Source organism: Petromyzon marinus, chromosome 4 (genome assembly GCF_048934315.1).
Source record: "Petromyzon marinus isolate PM22_M1 ecotype Great Lakes invasive population chromosome 4, UKy_Petmar_22M1.pri1.0, whole genome shotgun sequence".
NCBI lineage: Eukaryota > Metazoa > Chordata > Hyperoartia > Petromyzontiformes > Petromyzontidae > Petromyzon > Petromyzon marinus.
Window position 1 is genome coordinate 515,877 of NC_133670.1, and position 22,392 is coordinate 538,268.

At 43.1% G+C, this 22,392-nt stretch overlaps 1 protein-coding gene across 16 annotated transcripts in view; it reads left to right on the forward strand.

Moving 5' to 3' along the window:
- LOC116938862 (toll-like receptor 2) overlaps window positions 1–22,392 on the forward strand; it is a 59,205-nt gene that overhangs the window by 14,175 nt on the left and 22,638 nt on the right. For 8 of the 16 annotated variants that reach the window (XR_012930296.1, XR_012930298.1, XR_012930294.1 and 5 more), the window contains exon 2: window positions 11,191–11,268. Coding sequence is in view for 8 of the 16 variants with exons in the window: in XM_076054196.1 (XP_075910311.1) it covers window positions 11,191–11,268 (78 nt within the window). In the remaining 8 variants the exon portion in view is untranslated. The other 8 variants (XM_076054204.1, XM_076054182.1, XM_076054191.1 and 5 more) reach the window with 3 other exon arrangements.

Sequence of the window (22,392 nt, forward strand, 5' to 3'; positions counted from 1 at the left end):
TTTATGGAGTCATCCAAGCTCTCACAAACCAAGGCCGAAATAATGTATATATTTAAGTATAATAAAACAACTCACTCTTTCTTCCGCCTGATGATGATTGCTTGTGTTGCGATCGAAACGTCGTGATCTATTATTTTTTCTAGCTACATGACTTTACCGAAAGAACCAAAAATTATGGATTCCTGAGGTCACGAAAGCTTCAAATCAAGGTAATAAAAATAATTTACAAAAATAGATCAGCACATAAACTCAACACTGCCCATAAACTAAACGCTGCCCATACAGTGAGGGAAAAACGTATTTGATCCCCTGCTGATTTTGTACGTTTGCCCACTGACAAAGAAATTATCAGTCTATAATTTTAATGGTAGGTTTATTTGAACAGTGAGAGACAGAATAACAACAAAAAAATCCAGAAAAACGCATGTCAAAAATGTTATAAATTGATTTGCATTTTAATGAGGGAAATAAGTATTTGACCCCTCTGCAAAACATGACTTAGTACTTGGTGGCAAAATCCTTGTTGGCAATCACAGAGGTCAGACGTTTCTTATAGTTAGCCACCAGGTTTGCACACATATCAGGAGGGATTTTGTTCCACTTCTCTTTGCAGATTTTCTCCAAGTCATTAAGGTTTCGAGGCTGACGTTTGGCAACTCAAACCTTCAGCTCCCTCCACAGATTTTCTATGGGATTAAGGTCTGGAGACTGGCTAGGCCACCCCAGGACCTTAATGTGCTTCTTCTTGTGCCACTCCTTTGTTGCCTTGCCCGTGTGTTTTGGGTCATTGTCATGCTGGAATACCCATCCACGACCCATTTTCAATGCCCTGGCTGAGGGAAGGAGGTTCTCACCCAAGATTTGACGGTACAAGGCCCCGTCCATTGTACCTTTGATGCGGTGAAGTTGTCCTGTCTCCTTAGCAGAAAAACACCCCCAAAGCATAATGTTTCCACCTCCATGTTTGACGGTGGGGATGGTGTTCTTGGGGTCACAGGCAGCATTCCTCCTCCTCCAAACACGGCGAGTTGAGTTGATGCCAAAGAGCTCCTTTTTGGTCTCATCTGACCACAACACTTTCACCCAGTTGTCCTCTGAATTATTCAGATGTTCATTGGCAAACTTCAGACGGGCATGTATATGTGCTTTCTTGAGCAGGGGGACCTTGCGGGTGCTGCAGGATTTCAGTCCTTCACGGCGTAGTGTGTTACCAATTGTTTTCTTAGTGACTATGGTCCCAGCTGCCTTGAGATCATTGACAAGATTCTCCCGTGTAGTTCTGGGATGATTCCTCACCGTTCTCATGATCATTGCAACTCCGCGAGTTGAGATCTTGCATGGAGCCCCAGGCCGAAGGAGATTGACAGTTCTTTTGTGTTTCTTCCATTTGCGAATAATCGCACCAACTGTTGTCACCTTCTCACCAAGCTGCTTGGCAATGGTCTTGTAGCCCATTTCAGCCTTGTGTAGGTCTACAATCCTGTCCCTGACATCCTTGGAGAGCTCTTTGGTCTTGGCCATGGTGGAGAGTTTGGAATCTGATTGATTGATTGCTTCTGTGGACAGGTGTCTTTTATACAGGTAACAAGCTGAGATTAGGAGCACTCCTTAAGAGTGTGCTCCTAATCTCGCTCGTTACCTGTATAAGAGACACCTGGGAGCCAGAAATCTTTCTGATTGAGAGGGGGTCAAATTCTTATTTCCCTCATTAAAATGCAAATCAATTTATAACATTTTTGACATGAATTTTTCTGGATTTTGTTGTTATTCTGTATCACTGTTCAAATAAACCTACCATTAAAATTATAGACTGATCATTTCTTTGTCAGTGGGGAAATGTGCAAAATCAGCAGGGGATCACATACTTTTTTCCCTCACTGTAGAATCAACACTGCCCATATACTCACACTGCTCATAGACTCAACACTGCCCATATACTAACACTGCCCATAGATTGAACACTACCCATAAACTTACCATAGACTCAACCATGCCCATAGTCTCAACGCTGCCCGTAGACTCAGCACTGCCCAAAGACTACACACCTCCATAGACTAATACTGCCCAGACTCAACACTATCACAGACTCAACACTGTCCATAGACTGAACGCTGCCAATGGACTCAACACGGCCTATAGACTCAACACTGCCCATAGATGCAATACTGCCGATAGACTCAACACTTCTAGATTTAAAGCTTTCGTGACTGCTAGGATCCATACTCTTTGGTTCTATTGGGTAAAGTCACGTAGGTGAAAATAAAATAACAAAAAAAAGGCGCTTGGTGTTTTTCTTCTCACACAGCTTAAAGGTCGTGATCTGAGCGTGGCTTCTTCCACTCCAGCGCTGTCCTCCAGACAGTCTCGTCCTTTCACCTGATGAAGGCCGCTTGTGTTGTGGCCGAAACGTCGTGATTTTTTATTCATTTTTTTGTTCTTTTATTTTCACCTATGTGACTTTACCCAATAGAACCAAAGACTCAACACTGCCCACATACTCAATACTGCCCATAAAATTAACACTACCCATAGATGCAACACTGCCTATAGACTCAACATTGCCCCTGCACATTATACAGCTCCCCTCCTGAACCTCCTTCCATTCTTATCTTAAAGCTTCACCTATTCTCCACTTACCATTCACGTCCACTTCCCTCCCCTTGCCACTCCACTCCGCCCCGTCCCTCTCCTATATCCATTTCGTGACCCCACGTGCTCTCTGTTATGGTCACTCATTCCTCGGCCCTCACTTATTCCTCGGCCCTTACACGTCCCTTGCCATCTAAATTGCTCTGTTTTTGTTACCGCTTTTAATCTCTATGAATAAGATAAGAACGGGAGTTAAACAATACAGCAACATTAGAGATATTTCCGAAAATGGAATTAGAGAAACAGACATGAATACGAATGATTAATAAAACATTCAGTATATATCATATTTGCTGGTGGCAAAGTCATAACTTCTAATGTAAATTAAGTGTAGGAAATATTAAAACTTAATTTAAAAGGCTGCCAAGATAGGCTTAGGATAAAAGGAGCTAATGCATTTTTTTCTTCCATGTGACTCTTTTTGCCAGTATCAAGATGATGTTAAAAGAAAAAGCCTTTACCCTTGCCGGATATCATACAGGAGATTTTAAGATGAGCAAACACCAAAGTCTACATTAACCATACATGCTTGTGGTAAAACATGCAAACAAACATGTTATGATAATCATGTATGCATTGTCCTTGAAACTGATTGACCTACACCAGACAACCTCCTTTACGGCCTTTGTCTCACCGGTGTTAGACCAGAGAATGCCAAAAAGCGAACAGTACAAAGACAATGGAAATATAAAATCATTAATAGCTCGGGTGGAGCAGTTTGCTGGTATCAAAATTATGAAAAAAATATATTTTACCCTTTCTGGTAAGAATACAGGATGTTCTAAAGATGTTCTAAATCCAAATAGACAGCTATTGTATTAATGCAGTGAACATTATCTTCATCAAAGATGTTCATCAAAGATTATGTCCACTGCACTGACGCCAGTGGGCTTACAAAGAAGACGCATTGTTCCATTTTAATGACCAAAATAAGGAACATCACTCAAGTTAGAGGAATAAAAACAATACAGTTTTGATTGTAATTAGTTCGAGGTTTACAGTGTCACAATCGAGTGAGCATTGCAGCAATAACAGCAGTAGGAAGTACCTGCGCTCGATTCCCAACTCGCATGCTCCTCTGTGTTTGTTCTCCCCCGGTTTTGCAGGGGTTTCCTCTAGGTTCTCTGTTTCTTTTAATACATTACAAAAAGCATCGCATTTAATGGGTGTTGGTCAAAACGTCCCAATGCTTAAAAATGTACCTACAAATTACTCAATTGGGATCACACACAGCAGTAGCAACATCGCCACCTGCTGCAAAAACCTGGCAGGACCCTCCTGATGAAGAGTTGAGACTCAGGAGGGAGCACAGGTGCTGCTATGTCAGTCATCTCAGTGAGTCAACCCAAAATATCTGGGTCTGCCCTGTGACCTCCTGACAGCGAGCCTTCGGAACTTCACGTGGAATCAAAGTGGACCTAGTCTGGCACAAGCGCTGTGGTAATGTAACGGCCACAAGGTGGTGAATGACGGCTGTTGAAAGATGTGGAGAGCCAAGAGCAAAGGCAGCCCGAATTTTAAGAATAATCGTCCTTCAGCACAGGCCAGACATTGCCCTTGTTGGTACCACTTAAGGTTGTAGAGCTGTATTGGTTCCGATTCCTTTATGTGGCCAGTAAGAGTTAATTACGTGATAAACATTTCAAGCCAGTGATGTAGCAGCATGTCGGATTGCTTCTTCGGGTTGCTTCTTCGGGTCACTTAAACAAAGCTAACCAGGTTTGCCGAGCTGTGTTACAATTCGCTGTGGGAACTCCGTACAGGAGCACGCGCCACTGTGACCTCCTCCTCTGTGCCATGACTGTACAAATATCCTTGGAGTGTGAAGACATTTTCACTGCAGGGGCATTTTCATTCACAAGGATACCGTCCGTAAATCTGCTCTTTATTTGTCTAATCTGTTGTTATTACCATTAGACAATCCTAAAAATCTGCGACGCGCGTCTGATTGTCTATTAATAGTTCCGAGATTTCGCACACAATTTGCATCAAAAGTTTTGTAACCACCGAGTTTCATCTATTGGCATCTCAATTCTAACATCTCTGTTCTCATTTAAACTGTCTGATTAAAATCACGGGTGATACACTTCTGATGTCTGATGGCTATCAAATCGTATTCTTTCGTGTGGTTGATGTAGACGCAGAGAAACAACTACAATTTTACATTTAGGTGGTCAAGCCAGACAACCACGTCAGGAGCAGCAGAGTCTATCTCTGTAATGTTTCCTTTGTATTTGTGGATTGGGCATTGCATCTTTATATGTTGTACAGTCTGTTCTGGATGACCACAGTCGCACACTGGGGAGTTTTATTTCTATTTCGGCATCAGGTATCCATCTCTGCCATGGTTTGTGCGGATGTGGTTTAGGGTGGATCATGAGCTTCATGGAAGATCAAAACTAGGGATCTTCTGCGTTGGGTTTTTTACAAGGTGTTTGTGAGTTCTTTTGAATTCCATTCAGATATCCAAGCTTCATTGGGGTTGAACTCACATCGTTGAAGGTTAAGCACATGGGTCCAATAGGGATTGCGTGACTTCAAGCAATGACGAGGGACGTTATTGAGGTTCTGGTGAATGGGAAGGCAACTGTTTGCTTGTATTCGTTGAAGGTAAAGCACATGGGTCCAAAAGGCCTTGCGTGACTTCAAGTGATGATGAGGGATGTTATTGAGGTCCTGATGAATGGGAAGGCAACTGTTTTCCTGTATTCCCAGTATTTCCCGAAGGATTGCAGCTTTTCTGCAGATAGATGCGGGAAAGATTTGTGACAGCACGAGCAGCCAGGGTGTTGGGGTCAACTTCAGGATTACAGTGATACACCGCATTGCAGTGTTCAGTTAGACATCAACAAGTCGAGTGTTACTACGTCTGGTCCATACTGGTCTGGCAGTTACCTTTTTCAGGTGGTTGGTCCAGCTTCACTCCGAGATAGATTTCACTGTGGTCGTGTCGCACATTATTGCCGCAGGTCACTTTCAGAGTATACTTGGGGCTTCTACTATCAAGATGAAAAGCGGTGACTGTTAATTTTTGGGGTTTTGGTTTAAGCCATGGTGTTTATGTTTTGGTTCAGAGTGGATTCGATGTTGTTGAAAGTGGCAGCTTGTGTTGCCAGAGCAAGGTCATTCACATAAAACATTTGCGTGACCTGGTTGGCTGCATGTCATTGTAGATATTGAAGAGCGTTGTCGAGAATAATGAACCTTGTGGTAATCCATTGCTGAAGAACCATGATGAGCTCGATTTGTTGGCCACATAGACATGCAGTCACCTATTTCTCAGCATTATTTTGAGGCAGAGAATGGTTATTGTGAACTTCAACATCAAGTCGTTAATCCAGTCGTAGGCCGATTACAAGTCCAAAAAGGCTGCACCGATCTTGGATTTCTTCTGGAATCTGGCATCGATGTGCGTTGCAAGGGCTACAACTTGGTCACAGCAGCTGCATCCAGGCCGGAATCCCACTTGTTCTTCAGTGATCACTGGCTCAACGAGGGGGCTGATTCTCTGGAGGATGATGCGTTCCAGGAGTTTATAGATTATGCACAGGAGTGATATCAGCCTATAGCTTTCCGGATTGTCAGTTAGCTTGCCCAGTTTGAGTACAGTAATGAATGACTTAAAACTTTTGTGACTGCACGAATTCATATTCTTGGTTCTTTCGGTAAAGTCACGTAGATATCAAGTTATTTTTTTTTCATTTATTAGGTATAGCCCTGTGAGCCATGCGGCATTTGAGTCGGGTGCAACCGCAACAAACAAAATATGAACAGAGAACATCTTAAAGCAATGACGCGCAACAGAAACATCCTGGATAAACCAGCAAATCTTCCAGAAAAAAAACCTACCATATTACAAGGCTGTGTGCAAAAATCCCAGTGTGATGCAAGTCAAATAATAACAACCATAAGACAATTTAGATTAAAGTCATCAGGCCAACTCCGCACTTCCGCAAGAAACATGGCTTAACCATATGTTTTCGAAATCACCAAAATAAAGCTATAAAAACAATGTAACAACAGTAATCATAGGAACTGTGATTCAAATGTAACAATAAACGATATACATAACATGTACGATCAAACTTGCAGTCATAGCTGGCAGCATGACACTCCCAGTGTATGATGAGTGAATGGGTCAGTGGTTGTGTGAGTGTATGATGTGTGAGTGAGTCAGTGTATGATGTGTGAATGAGTCAGTGTAAGATGAATGAGTGTATCACGGCATCCTCCCCACCATCACGGCCTCCTCCCCGCCATCACGGCCTCCTCTATGCCATCACGGCCTTCTCCATGCCATCACGGCCTCCTCTCCGCCATCACGGCCTCCTCCCCACCATCACGGCCTCCACGCCATCACGGCCTCCTTTTTCCTCCTGATGACGATTGCTTGTGTTGTGATCGAAACGTCGTAAGTTTTATTTTTATTTTATTTACTTTAATTTTTTCTATTTTTTATATCTACAGTTTTCATGGTGTTTGTGTACAGTTGTATCAGAAATTGGAGTCCCATAGGAGCTAAGTGATGGAGGAATTCTAGAGGGATACCGTCTCTGATGGTAACTCTCACTGAACAAAGTGGGCCGCGTGAAGGCTTCCATCTTCATACAAACACATGCGTACAAGTAAGGCTTTGCCCATGAACCAGACCAGTAATCGTTTCCAGGGTAAGTTTATGAGGAAGAGGTGGGCGTACCTACACTTTACCCCACCACACGCGGTATCTGATGGTTGAACAACTGTGGGGGCCCCCATTTATTCTGCTGGGTGAACAGAGCGGGGCATTAGGGACACTTGCCCTATTATTTAAACTGGCTTCCCGGCCAGGAGATTGGCTTAAACCGGTTACCTCCACACTGAAAAGTCAATGCGGTAACTGGCACCACGGTAGCCCCTATGTTTATGAGCTAAAAGTTATTCCGCTTAATGCGAGGCATTGGCAAATGTAAGGAAATCCCTTAACCGGTTAGGACCAGTTTTTCCTCAGTTACTGTGAATGCAAATTACATCTATTTTACCCCCCCTCTCTCCATTCACTCTCTCCCTCCATACACCTCCTCTTTCTCCATATACCCCTCTCTCTGCATAAACCTTTTTACAAGAGCAGTTTCATATATGCCTTGCCTGGCTAATAAGGGCCACGATTTTACAAACTTCGTCTATGCCCAAGCAAAAATGGCAGTTTACAAGACCAGGAAAAAGATGCTTCAAGGCGACACTGACGGCTGCTCTGCGGTGTCAATGTTCAGGGGCCTGCTTAAGGCACGGCTCCAGCTGGAGCACGCGTACCACGTCAATGCTGGCGACGCAGGCTTGGGCATGTGCTCAGAAAATTAATTTGGTAAATGACTGGCTAGAATACAGGATTTTAAGGAATAGATGCGTAAAAAAAATACGGCATGCAAAAAATGCCTATTTTTCCTCCACTCTCCTGGAATCACATGGAAATGCCAGGATTTTTTGGAAAACAATCAAATCTATCGAAAAGGCATCCAAAACAGAAAATCTGCCCGTTGAGCATCACCGAAATGGGGAATATTTTTCAGATCCCAAAAAAATAGTTGACAATTTTAACCTTCATTTTTCTGAAGCTGGTAATCTTTTTGATAATGTATTGGGAGTCACCCCTGCTCCTGCAAATTCCTACATCCCTGTCCAAACATTAAACTAATTTAGTTTCCAACCAATCCACGAAAGTAATGTTCTGAAACAACTGTCCTACCTCAAAGGGTCCTCCTCTACCGGAGCAGATAGTTTTCCCGTCTTTGCTCTACCAACTGTTGGTCACCTAATATACAAACCTATAGCCCATATTTTCAACCTGTCCATCAAAGAAGCATCAGTTCCTCTAGAATGGAAACATTCCTATGTCCGTCCACTTCACAAAGGGGGCCCAAAGATGATCCCAATAACTACCGACCTATCTCAATTTTGTCCCCATTGATGAAAATTTTTGAAAAATTATTGAACTACCAAATTAGCAGTTTCCTGTCCACCAACAATCTACTACATCTAAAACAATCTGTGTTCCGGAAAAAATACAGCACCACATCTGCTGCATTAGACTCTTTGAATCAAATTTACAATAGCCTTGATAATAAGCAGTACTGTGCCTGTCTTTTACTTGACCTGTCCAAAGCTTTTGATACAGTAGACCACAACACCCTGCTTAGTAAACTAAGTTGCCTTGGTTTTTCCGAGAACACAGTACAATGGTTAAAAAATACCTCTTTTCTCGCACCCAAACTGTATTCACAGATGGTTGGAGGTCAAACAGTGTTAAGATAACAAAAGGGGTTCCACAGGGTTCCATCCTCGGACCCCTCTTGTTCTCTCTTTATGTCAATGACTTGAGCACTGAACTGGATCATTCCAGGTTAAATCTTTTTGCAGATGACACGATACTGATTACTGCTGGCCGCTCTCCGGATGACGTGATTGCTAAGCTCCAGGGTGATTCAACAAACTACAACATCAGCTAGTTTATCTTAAACTAGTCCTGAATACCTCCAAAACCAAGGTGCTATGCTTCTCTCCGGGACTAAAGCAGGAAGTTATTTTTCCCCAATTACATTCCTTGAATAATTATCAAATAGAGCAAGTCAAGATCTATAAGTATCTTGGGGTCATCCTGGATTCAAAACTTAGTTTTGAAGATCACATTGATTATATTGGTTAAAAGACAAAAATAAAAATTGGTTTTCTGTATTGACACAAGCACTGCTTCCCCCCAATGTTTCGTTTGGAATTGCTAAAAGCTACCATACTGCCTCTACTTGACTACTGTGACGTGTATAAATCAGCCCCAAGTACTGTACTGAAGAAGCTTGATTCCATCTATCACTCGGCCTTAAGATTTGCATTGAACTGCCCATATAGGACTCACCACTGTGATCTCTACATTGGGTCAAACTTAACAGCTCTTAATGTTCGACGGCTTGTGCACCAGATCTTATTTATTCACGATGTACTTACAAAAAATTCCGCAGACTACCTACTGGATCTCCTCTCTGTTTCAAAGAACAAATTTGACCTCAAGTCTTCGCTCATTTACCAGCTTCACATTCCCTATTGCCGTACAAAAACTGGAGGAAGGGCCTTTGCTATTGATGCCCCCAGGGTCTGGAATGCTATTGCCAATAAACTGCAACTTGAATCACTACCTATGAGATCTTCACTCAAAACTGCTCTAGAGGAGTTGTACAACCCTAGCTGCCACTGCTATTCAGTGGCCAAAATATGGCTCTAGATTTTGGTGTTATCATTTATTTATGTAGTTTATTGTAAAAAAAATTCGGTCACAGTCCCTATGATCACTGTTACATTGGATTTATGGCTTTTATTTTGGTGATTTCGAAAAGTTTTTTTGTTTTGGCCATGTTTTTGTTTATTGTAGTACGGAGTTAGACTGATGGCCTTAATCTTAGTTGTCTTGTGGTTGTTGTTGTTGTTATTTGACTTGCATCCCACTGGGATTTTTGCACACAGCGTTGGTGTTTCGGTGCTATTTCAGGAATTTTTTGATATTTTTTCCTGTATTTTCTGTTTGCACAGTCACATAATCACTTTAAGATGTTTTCTTGTTCATGTTTTTTGTTTGTTGCGGTTGCACCCGATTCAAGAGCCGAATGGCTCACAGGGCTATACCAAATAAATGAACTATGTTCTTTGAACGGTGGAGGGCCGGTCAAGCCCTCTGCGCCAGTGCAAACCGCATTCTGCATTTAATGGCGTGCGTAATGACGTGTTGTTTGTGTTGCGCCTGTAGCGCATGTGCTGCGGGTAGTGTTTGGTGACGTGATGCTGTATTCGGTGACTTTTATCGAAATGGGCTCCATCGCCTTTGCTGCTTGCAGCAATAAAGTGGTTTGAAAGTCAAACACCTCTCTTACTCTCTCCATACACCCACTGGCAGTGCCAGTGGGGGTGGGGTGAGGCACGTGCCCCCCCAATGATCCGATCGAAATCCCTAATTTCGATCGGATCATTGGGGTTTATTTGTAATAAAACGGCATTTTGCGACCCCCCCACTGCCACTGTGTAGCATATTATTACGTGCCAGCGACTCTATGATATGACAGAGCAATAGTCTGAGTCCATAATTGGCAATAAGCAACGGAAAAGCAGTTATAAGTGACTCAGAATTGTGCGCAGTTGCGTATACAGTACACGACTTCCCTGAAGGCATTCACCTTCAGCGAGTGCGATGCCGATCACACACGTCGAATAAAAAGCAAGGGACAAGTCTTCACTTACTAACAACTATAATTTTCCATTGCTGGAGGGATTGCCCCACCTACCTGAAAATCCTGGCTCCGCCATTGCATACACCCCTCTCTCCATACACCCCTCTCTCTCGCTCCAAACACCACCCCTCTCTCTCCATACATTCCTCTCTCTCCATACATTCCTCTCTCTCTCCATAGACCCCCCCCCCATCTCTCTCCATTTACCCCTCTTTCTCGTTGGTACACTCATCTCTAACACCCCTCCTCCACCCCCACACTCTCTCGCCCTCTCACCATCCTCTCTCCGTTGCAGCTGCAGGAAACAGAGGGAGCAGCACAGCGAGCAGCACGAGCCTCAACAGCAGCAGCAGCGGGAGCGTCTCCATTGCCCGTATGTGCCGTGTGTGCCTCCGATCATCCATCCTGGGTTTAACCACAAGGCTAGATAGATCACAGTGCGACGGGCTGGAAAAGAGATGGGCTGATGTATAAATAACCTCCTGCCTGCGAGGCTTCGACACTTCACGTTGCCTCAGAGTTCACCTAGCCTGGCACCAGCGCGTTGTGATGTCACCGCCACTTCGTGGGGAATAGCGGCTGTTGTCATTCAAATTTGTATTTGTCTATTATTTGGGTCTTTCGTTGTCTAGGGTATATTTTAATAATGAAAGTAACCCATTGAAATCTGATTCGTTTGATATCCTCACATGCAACGGAATGGTTGAACCCACTGGTAAACCACACACGTGGTAAACATTACCTTAATGCAAGAAAGTCTTTACTAAGAGACATTAATATGCAACCAGTGTTCGGTACAACTTATAATTATATTGTTACGAATGTTATTGGCATAGTTATCAAAAAGCAGATCAAAGAGGCAATGCTCTGTATGTGAAAGCAATGAATATAAAACTATCCGACATCAAAAGCAGTAAATGTGTATGCACAACTGGAACTTGCTGACCCGCCCCTACTGGACATCTGTGAAAAATTGCTTCATAGCCCGACGGATTCCTCCTATCTAAATTAAAGATTCAGAAAATTAGTAAGGACCTGATACCACACACTCGAAGTATAGTTGTGATACTTTAGTGATTAATTGGACTTTGAGCAATAGTCTAGTATTCTTAGTTTGCAGTTATTAATAAGCGCTTCTCTCGGCTGTAGGAGTCTGTGCACGGTGCATCTTCCAGTGCAGTGCAGATCGATGTCGACAGCGCGATGGTGCATTGACACAGCCACACACCAGCAGTGGGGACATGAACGACGGACCCGCCATGACGATGACGCGGGTAAATAATGACAGCACCTCCGATTAGCATGGTTGGCTACGTATGGTGCGAAAGAAGTTGAACAAGCATACATACGACAGCACAGCAGCTGTGCTCTCAATGCTCAACTCTGACGATGTGCAGACACGATCTCCTCGTGGGTATAGACAGCACAGCTCTCTCTCCCCGTCAGGCGACAGCTTGACATAAATTTTCACCGTGATAATCGTCCACGAACTTGTAGTTATAAAGTCACTCTAGAGCTCGTGTTGGTTACTGCTTGCCACTTGATGTCGGTGTTCTTTGTGGATCTTCTCCTTGAGTCGTACTTATCTCCACTTAGTCACCAACGACTCTTTACATGTGTAGTAGTCACTCCAGAGACACTAATAGTAGCAGGCACACACGTTTATTATATATTTAGTACAGGGGATAACTACACACGGGTCAGGACAGCCAGCATACTGCCTGACCCACAATGCCGAGGAGGTGAAGACGGGGACGAAGACTTGCGTAGACGACGGGTTCCATTCCAAACGACAGCCCCGACCCAGTGTCGGGACCTCCCTTTAATCCTCCCCAGCGTGGCCTGGCTCCGCCCTCGGCCACGCCCCCTTATAGAACCTACCAGAAGGTTCTGGGCTTTGCCCCACGTGTCCCCTCTGTCACCTTTACCCTACATCCCTTACCCCGGCATATCACGTGCCCTGCTGGCAGACTGGTTTCTGTGTCCTCAGATCCCCCCTCTCTGCCAGCAACCGGCGCTACGCGCTCCAGTGGCACATTTTACCTGCCCTGTTGGTAGACCGGGCTACTACACCCACAATCACACTCTCTACCAGTTCCCAGCACTACGGGCCCTAGTCACCCATTCTATGTCACTACACATGTTCACTCTTCAACAACGGAAAATCTACAGATCTGCGTTATATATTGTTTCAGCTTCTCAACTCCTGAAAACCCCTCTATAGCTTACTGCTTTGAACTTACTACAGCTGTGTTACAGCTTCTCTTCTGCTTATCCACTGCTTTCCACTACACGTCCAGTGGTGGCTCTGTCTTGACCGCATACGGTCGGATCTCGTGATGGAGCGACCTTCCAAGTGTACGAGCTGTTGCACTCGGCAAATATGGACCACGAAGAGCCACAGCCACTGCTGATCTGCCCACAGTTCAGTGGTGGTATGCGTGGATATACTAAAATCATGAACTGAGCAATGTATACCAAATATTTATTTAATTTATGGGATTATGCCTATAAGAAAGAGCTGCCTCGGTTTCCAATAAATGAAAACTTTCTTAGTTATGTCGAAGCCTTCCTTTTCGGAGGTAGATTGTGTTTCGTTTATATTAACAAAGCTGCAAGCAATTCATTGTATGGTCGGAAAAGGGGGGAGTACTCTCCCTCTCAGTTCCCAAGTTAGCTGTCAATGCTATTATTGTGTTCTGACTCCAAGGTCAGTTTGACAAGGTTCTGTAACATTAGATCTGCTGAACTAATGTACTCAATGGTATACCCACATTATTGCTCTAAGGGGAGCAGTGGCACAGTGGTTAGCACATTCCACTATTAATTCCTATCACGGCCACCATCGGGGACGAATATGTAAACTATTCCTGGGCCTCGCCTAGGTCGACTCAGCCTTAAATATGTACCAGTGGTGGTGTGTAAACATGGGCACTGGGAGTCAAATGTGGCCCGGCGTGGTCCTGGCCACTAACCACGTCGTGCTGGTTGAAATTGGTGCTGCCAAAGGCTATATGGGGGATCTTCTTTGGTTCTTTCGGTAAAGTCACGTAGAATGAGAATAAAATAATAAAATTGATAAAATAAAATAACACAATAATATTCTCACGACGTTTCGGCCACAACACAAGCGGCCTTCATCAGGTGAAGGGAGCGAGACTGTCTGGTAGGACAGCGCTGGAGTGAGAGAGCCACGTTCAGATCACGGCTTTTAAGCTGTGTGAGAGGAACAAAGAGCCTTAGAGTCGCGGCATCTCTTCAGAAAGGTGAGAGACTCGATTAGTTGAGCCTTCTTATCCCGAAGTCTGTTGAATGATCTTAAGGATGTGTGGAATCCCTCCCCGTAGAGGCGGTTAAATTTCGATTTAAAGCTTTCGTGACTGCAATGATTCATCTTCTTTGGTTCTTTCGGTAAAGTCACGTAGAATGAGAATAAAATAATAAAATTGATAAAATAAAATAACACAATAATATTCTCACAACGTTTCGGCCACAACACAAGCGGCCTTCATCAGGTGAAGGGAGCGAGACTGTCTGGTAGGACAGCGCTGGAGTGAGAGAGCCACGTTCAGATCACGGCTTTTAAGCTGTGTGAGAGGAACAAAGAGCCTTAGAGTCGCGGCATCTCTTCAGAAAGGTGAGAGACTCGATTAGTTGAGCCTTCTTATCCCGAAGTCTGTTGAATGATCTTAAGGATGTGTGGAATCCCTCCCCGTAGAGGCGGTTAAATTTCGATTTAAAGCTTTCGTGACTGCAATGATTCATCTTCTTTGGTTCTTTCGGTAAAGTCACGTAGAATGAGAATAAAATAATAAAATTGATAAAATAAAATAACACAATAATATTCTCACGACGTTTCGGCCACAACACAAGCGGCCTTCATCAGGTGAAGGGAGCGAGATCATTCAACAGACTTCAGGATAAGAAGGCTCAACTAATCGAGTCTCTCACCTTTCTGAAGAGATGCCGCGACTCTAAGGCTCTTTGTATCTCTCACACAGCTTAAAAGCCGTGATCTGAACGTGGCTCTCTCACTCCAGCGCTGTCCTACCAGACAGTCTCGCTCCCTTCACCTGATGAAGGCCGCTTGTGTTGTGGCCGAAACGTCGTGAGAATATTATTGTGTTATTTTATTTTATCAATTTTATTATTTTATTCTCATTCTACGTGACTTTACCGAAAGAACCAAAGAAGATGAATCATTGCAGTCACGAAAGCTTTAAATCGAAATTTAACCGCCTCTACGGGGAGGGATTCCACACATCTTTAAGATCATTCAACAGACTTCGGGATAAGAAGGCTCAACTAATCGAGTCTCTCACCTTTCTGAAGAGATGCCGCGACTCTAAGGCTCTTTGTTCCTCTCACACAGCTTAAAAGCCGTGATCTGAACGTGGCTCTCTCACTCCAGCGCTGTCCTACCAGACAGTCTCGCTCCCTTCACCTGATGAAGGCCGCTTGTGTTGTGGCCGAAACGTCGTGAGAATATTATTGTGTTATTTTATTTTATCAATTTTATCATTTTATTCTCATTCTACGTGACTTTACCGAAAGAACCAAAGAAGATGAATCATTGCAGTCACGAAAGCTTTAAATCGAAATTTAACCGCCTCTACGGGGAGGGATTCCACACATCCTTAAGATCATTCAACAGACTTCGGGATAAGAAGGCTCAACTAATCGAGTCTCTCACCTTTCTGAAGAGATGCCGCGACTCTAAGGCTCTTTGTTCCTCTCACACAGCTTAAAAGCCGTGATCTGAACGTGGCTCTCTCACTCCAGCGCTGTCCTACCAGACAGTCTCGCTCCCTTCACCTGATGAAGGCCGCTTGTGTTGTGGCCGAAACGTCGTGAGCATATTATTGTGTTATTTTATTTTATCAATTTTATTATTTTATTCTCATTCTACGTGACTTTACCGAAAGAACCAAAGAAGATGAATCATTGCAGTCACGAAAGCTTTAAATCGAAATTTAACCGCCTCTACGGGGAGGGATTCCACACATCCTTAAGATCATTCAACAGACTTCGGGATAAGAAGGCTCAACTAATCGAGTCTCTCACCTTTCTGAAGAGATGCCGCGACTCTAAGGCTCTTTGTTCCTCTCACACAGCTTAAAAGCCGTGATCTGAACGTGGCTCTCTCACTCCAGCGCTGTCCTACCAGACAGTCTCGCTCCCTTCACCTGATGAAGGCCGCTTGTGTTGTGGCCGAAACGTCGTGAGAATATTATTGTGTTATTTTATTTTATCAATTTTATTATTTTATTCTCATTCTACGTGACTTTACCGAAAGAACCAAAGAAGATGAATCATTGCAGTCACGAAAGCTTTAAATCGAAATATATGGGGGATCTTGGCTTTATTGCGCTGTCGTCCAGATTTTGTTTAAACAGGTGCTTGAGCACTGGCCCCAAAATGTCAAGCGGTCACCAACAGACAGCACAATCAGAGGTAAGAGTTGACACGTGTCTTGCATTGAGCAAGGTTATTATTGTAAGAGTTTGGGGGATGGGACGATGCTTGGATGAGAGAATTGCACAGTGGAGCCGTGCAAGGGAAGAGGCAGACAGAGAGGAGTTGGATCGTGATCTCTTGTGGTGCTGCTCTGCCTGTGCGGCAGCTCCTTGGCTGCCATCTTCTCCATGCGCCTCTGTTCTCTGCCTTTCTCTTTTCGCTCTTCCATCCTTTCCACAACATTCGTGTCCATAATCCCATCCCCATATACAACTAGTCCAATCCGTTTCTTTATCCTTCTGATTGTACTACACCACCAGGACTACAGTACTACAGTATTAGTACGACAATACCAGTACTACAGCACAGTGACGTGCGGTGAGGTCAATGGCTGGGGAGGCACTGGCTAGTGTCAGAGCCAGATTCACACACTGAGGGTGGCGTGGCCTCACTGAGGGAGGCGTGTTAGACACGTCCCCCTCAGTAAGGCAGATGTGATAGCTGCCGCCCCTGGTGCTTTTTCATTGCAGTTTCATGACGAGACCAGCGAGCCTAAATATCTTTATACACATACGTGATATAAGTATGGAAGGCGAGAACATGAAATTAAGGGGTCTACAAACATTACATTGGTGACATACTGAGATAGTGACAGGCACGCGCTTATTGTCCGTGCTCCATCCAGTTACTGAGGGGTTGCGCAATCAGAGGGGAGGCTGAGCTCGTCGCTTCCTCACCTTTTTGCAGCAGAGCTCCACAAATTTGGCGATTTTGACAATAAAAATGATTGGCATCATACAGAAATTACATTTATAACACAGATTAGTGGAAAAATCTTAATATTCATTTTATTTGATTATTCTTTTTTTCTACTTTTCGTAACAGATATTTTCATTGGAGTATGACAGGTGAGGCTCTGCCTCCCCTGACAGCACGTCCCTGCTACAGTAATAGTACTACAGTACCAGTACTACAGTGCTAGTACTACAGTATCAGTACTACAGTATCAGCTCTCAACATCACCGAATAATGCTGCCAATACTCACGCCACTCAGAAAAATAGTCCGTCACAATTTAGACTCGAATTATAGGGAGTAGTCTGTCACGTGCTAGACTCACGTTACAGAGTAGTCCGTCACGTATTAGACTTGCGTTATCGCGAGTAGTCCATCACGCGCTAGACTCACATTATTGCGAGTAGTCCTTTACACACTAGACTCGCGTTATAGTGGGCACAGTGCGTGTTAAGCGATACCTGTTTCGTAAAAGTAAAACCGTGTTCAAGCGAAAACATGTCGTCTGAATGCCGCACGTGAAAAGGGATTTACTATGTTTGAAAAGTGGGTGACGCAACTTGGAATGTGATCAGTTCAAAGCGCTTAGAGATTAGTTGGATGCCAGGTTTCCCAGCGGAGTCTATCTTGAACATTAGAAGCATCATCATCACAATCCATGGGTAGATAGTCCGTAGGTGTCCATTGCACACTTTGTCACTTGTTTCCACATTTCTCTGTCTTGTGGCAATATACTTGAGTAGTGCCACATCTTTCTGGCACCAATATCTTATGTCGTTGTCAAACCATTCTCTATTAGGTCTTCCTCTCTTTCCGGTTCCTTCCATTTTTCCAAACGCATTTTTTTCCCTGTTGTTGTCCATCCTACATATGTGTCCAAATAGTGCCAGTTTTCTTCTTATCACTGCCTGCATCGGGTATTTTTCTACGTGCAACCTTTTTCCTTATTTCTACGTTGGTCCCTCTTTGGGTCAAGTTTAGATACAATTTCCTTCTACAGCAATACATTTCGAATGCCCATATCATATCTCTATCAATCAATTTCAATGTCCAAGTCTCGAAGACATACAACGCTATACTAGACACCCATATCCTTAAGATGTTTCTGTTTGGTCTTGTAGCTGATTTTCTTGCTTCTCCAGATGTTATTGAATCTTGCCATTACTCATTTTGCATGAGATCCTCGCTCTTATGTCTTTCGTGCAGTCGTTGTCTCATGTCGGTAGACTTCCTAATTATGCAAATTCCTTTATATTCACAATATTGCTGCTTTCTAGTAATACTTTTTTTTCTCAATGTCCTCCCTTACAAACATCATAGTATATTTCTTTTCCACATTAATTCTGAGTCCTGAATGCTTTCCTAACTTATTTAGCATAGAACACTTTCCTGCAGTACTATACTGCTTTCTTCTACCATGTCTATTGTTGTATATGCCGGGTCTTGAAAAAATTAATAAAAACAATAAAAATTTAATGAAAATGGGAAAACGCGTAGTTATCCGAAACATGCTAATTTATGTAATTATGCACATACATTATGCTAATTGGGAAGGTGTAATTGTATTCAGTTATGTAATTGTATGCTATTATGCTGATGCATGCCGTTATGATAATTAGGCTCTACCTCGTTGTCGAGGGTCATATCAAATCGGGATAATACAATTAATTGTATGAAGTTATGCAAGTGTGATGTAAGTATGCTAATTTAAGCTTGGCTTCGTTGTCTAGGGTTGTATTATCAATCGGGATAATACAATTATTCTCGCTTTAACATTTACTGATTATGTCTTAGTGTGTTTGTCAGGTCTCCAAATTCAAATCTCACCGCAGGATACAGTTCTTACAATTAAGATTATTATGCATAAACTTAGGAAGGCACCACTCAGACACTTCTGCGTTAAACAATTTTAATTTCGAAACAAAACATGCTTGGAATTGTCACAGTACTCCTGGAGATGTTCTCCTCATTGATCTGTACATTTAACCCTCAGACAGTGTTTGTTAACTAGGTAACAGAACAATTGATTAATTCCTCAGAGTAACACGAGCATATACGGCGATAGGAAAAAGTCCTTAAAAATTCATACAACGATATTCACATGAATGGCAATAAAGAAACACGTCCTGAAGGCAAAAGTATACGGCAATGAATTCATTGGCATGATTATGTAATTAACGAAATGTCTTGGAACAATGGTGTGCGGCAGTATGCCTGCTTCAGCAAATACTTATCAATTGGCTAAGGCTGCAATAAATTCGCGGGCAGATTCTGTGATCAAAAGGAAGATTTTAACACAATGTTCTCCCTGTGAGTGTGTAGATTCGTAACCTAGGTTTCTAAACGTTTAGTTTTCATCTGAATTAATTGGTAATATTTATGCAAATAACAGAAACATAACTACTAAAATAATTCTAAACGACCTTATCCACGTAACCCAATGGCAGCCATGTTTTTCGTTATCAGCTAATAGTTGACACACTTATCATGAGTCTTCTTATTATTAGTCCAGGTATGTGTTATGTGTGGTTTGTCTCCTTGATCAATTCTTTGCGTCAAGCAGATGCCAGGCGATGCGTTGTAATGTGTGAGTGTAGGCGTATCATACAGACAGCTTGGCTCTCTTTCTCACGGGCGGCCGCAGTTTCTGTCCACGACGCTCGCCGTCGGTGCGCGATAATCCCGTCGTCAGATAGCATCGGCAGCTTGTCCGCTGGCAGCTGACATCCTTGCTTGGCGACGCTGGTTACGCTGCAGCGTGCTCTCTTCTGCTCCGTGCTCTCTGGCGGTGCCGATTGCGTGTGAATCGGGTTCTCTGCGATGCTGGCTTGGTCGATGCTTGGCGCTTTCTGCCCTTTCTTGAGGTTGATTGCTTGACGTTGCTCGCCATCGCAGAACTCTTCTGTAGCTGGCGGTTGACTTCTGTAGCTGACGGTTCTCTTCTGTAGCTGATGGTTGTCTTCTGTAGCTGATGGTTGTCTTCTGTCGCTGGTCGCAGTGTAGCTTGTCACAGACTTCTGTAGCTGATGGTTGTAGTGTCGATGTATGGGTCGTGTCTCTGTTTTTATGTGAAATTCTCTCCCCTCGGCTCGCCTTTTCACAAAGGACCAGAACTTCCTTTGATTTCGCTCTCAGCCTGTGGGAACAGCTGTTTTTCCGGGCTGTGTTCTAATTTTATTGAAGTAATATAAGTTTCATCAAGGCCTGGTTCCTGTCGCCTTCCTCAAGCCATCCCGCCTTAAAATGAAAACAGATGCCCCAGATTGCCCCCAAGTGTGTCCTTCTTCTTCAACCCTCTGCAATAATTAATCTGGAAGGAGGGGGGTTTCCCCCTGTCCGGTCGCATTCTCCCCCCTCTTCTCTTCCCTCCCGGTATTACATTCTTTTGCCTCTCACAAAGGGGTGTGTTGTGGCTTTTGAAGTTGTATTCTGTTGTATGGTTTGGAAGTTCAACATTTTATTTTACCTCTTATAGCTTGATACCATACCGCTTTGTAGTTCTGATTCTGCAAGTGACTCAAGGTATGTTTGTAGCAGTGTTTACAGTATTTCCATCGTGGTGTTTGATTTTGATTTTTAAGGGGAGATGCCCTCCCCTTTCTCTATGGGATACATTTTATCTTGGTTATGTGTGTTTGACCTATTTCACCTCATCTCTTCTGGATAACCCTCGGTTTAATACTTCATAATTATTATTTGGTGTATGTTTCCCAAGATTCGTGATTTAGCATTGTTATCACCACGTATGTTCCTCGGGTTTTAACAACCTTCATTCCCCCGTCTGTATCCAGGGATTTGTGCTGTTTATTCTCGAGTTATTATTTTTATTTTTTGTTATTCCGAGGTTGGAGATGTAACTGAGTTTCGGTTTAAAACATCCCTGACTGCCAGAATTCATTTTTTTGGTGCTTAGTAAAGTCGCGTAGAGAGAAGAATAAAAAAATAATAATGGTGAATAACTTTAGTATTAAACTCATATGAGAAATAATAATCCACTAATATAGATTGTAGCCTGGTCTTTAATCGGAGTGAGTGTGTGGGTCTATGATGTTCACTTCTTCGTGTCGCTAAGTTTTTGGACTTTCTGTTAATTAAAATAACCTAAAACTCGTCTGTTTGGTTTTCGCTGCCCGGGAAGCTCGCGAGCTTGTTGTTTTGTACGGGCTTTGAAGCTGTGTAGGGATTTTCCCAGAATCTCATAAGCAATTCCCCCCCCTTCTCTTTGGTTTTTGGTTTTTATTCACTTTTATGGCTTATCTCGGGCTGCCTGTTTGCGAGTGAGAAGGGTAGCTGCTGTGAGGGGAGGGGGGTTCGCATCACCCCGGTTTGCCCCAAGCGACACCGCGATTGATTATTATTAAAAAAAATATTGGCAGAATTATTCTTAATATCAATTTTGGAAAAAGGCCTACATATACAACACTGTCATCATCGAATCGCAGGTTATGTATTTTTTCTCCTTGCACAGATATTCCTGTGCCATTGTCCTGAATGGGATCTATCGCTCTTTCCCAGTATGTGATGACGTTATATGCTGATCGTCGATCTCCTTGTCTCATACCTATTGTTGTTTATAACCATTCTCCTTTTCCCTATCCAAACTTTACTGCCGACTTTGAACTTTCACCTATATCCTGGATAATCTGTGTTAGTCTATTCCCTGTTCCATATTATCTTAATGTTGCCCACGTTATATCTTGCTTAGTCAAATGAAATGCTACCTGGAAACATATAAAATAGTTGGATACCAGCCTATTATTTATCTTTGCTTTCTCTGCAATAAGCCTTAATAATAAGATGTTCTGTACTGTGTTTATTTCTTTACTAAACCCTGAGTGTTCATCCACTAAATAATAGATGTAATTGTACCTTCGCTATGTAGCTCATGAGTGCGATGGTTCTGTATTTTTTTACAATCGGTGGGATCTCCTTTCTTGAGAATTGTGAAAAGTATGAATTTTGTCCAATCCTCCAGTATTTTCTCTTCCCTGCATACTTGTTAGCATAACTCTTGCATTTATTTTATAAGTTCCATCCCTCCAGCTTTTCTCCTTTCTCCACCATTTGCCATCCAATCCAGGACTTTAGTTTTTCTTCAGATGTTTTATTGCCTTTTTTTACTTTAACATACAAGATGTTATCATTTCCATCATCCCTTGGTGGTGGGAATATATTTTCTAGTTCATCCAACAGCTATATAGTATATAAAATGTCACGACATTGCTTTTCCAGCCATTCTTGCATAT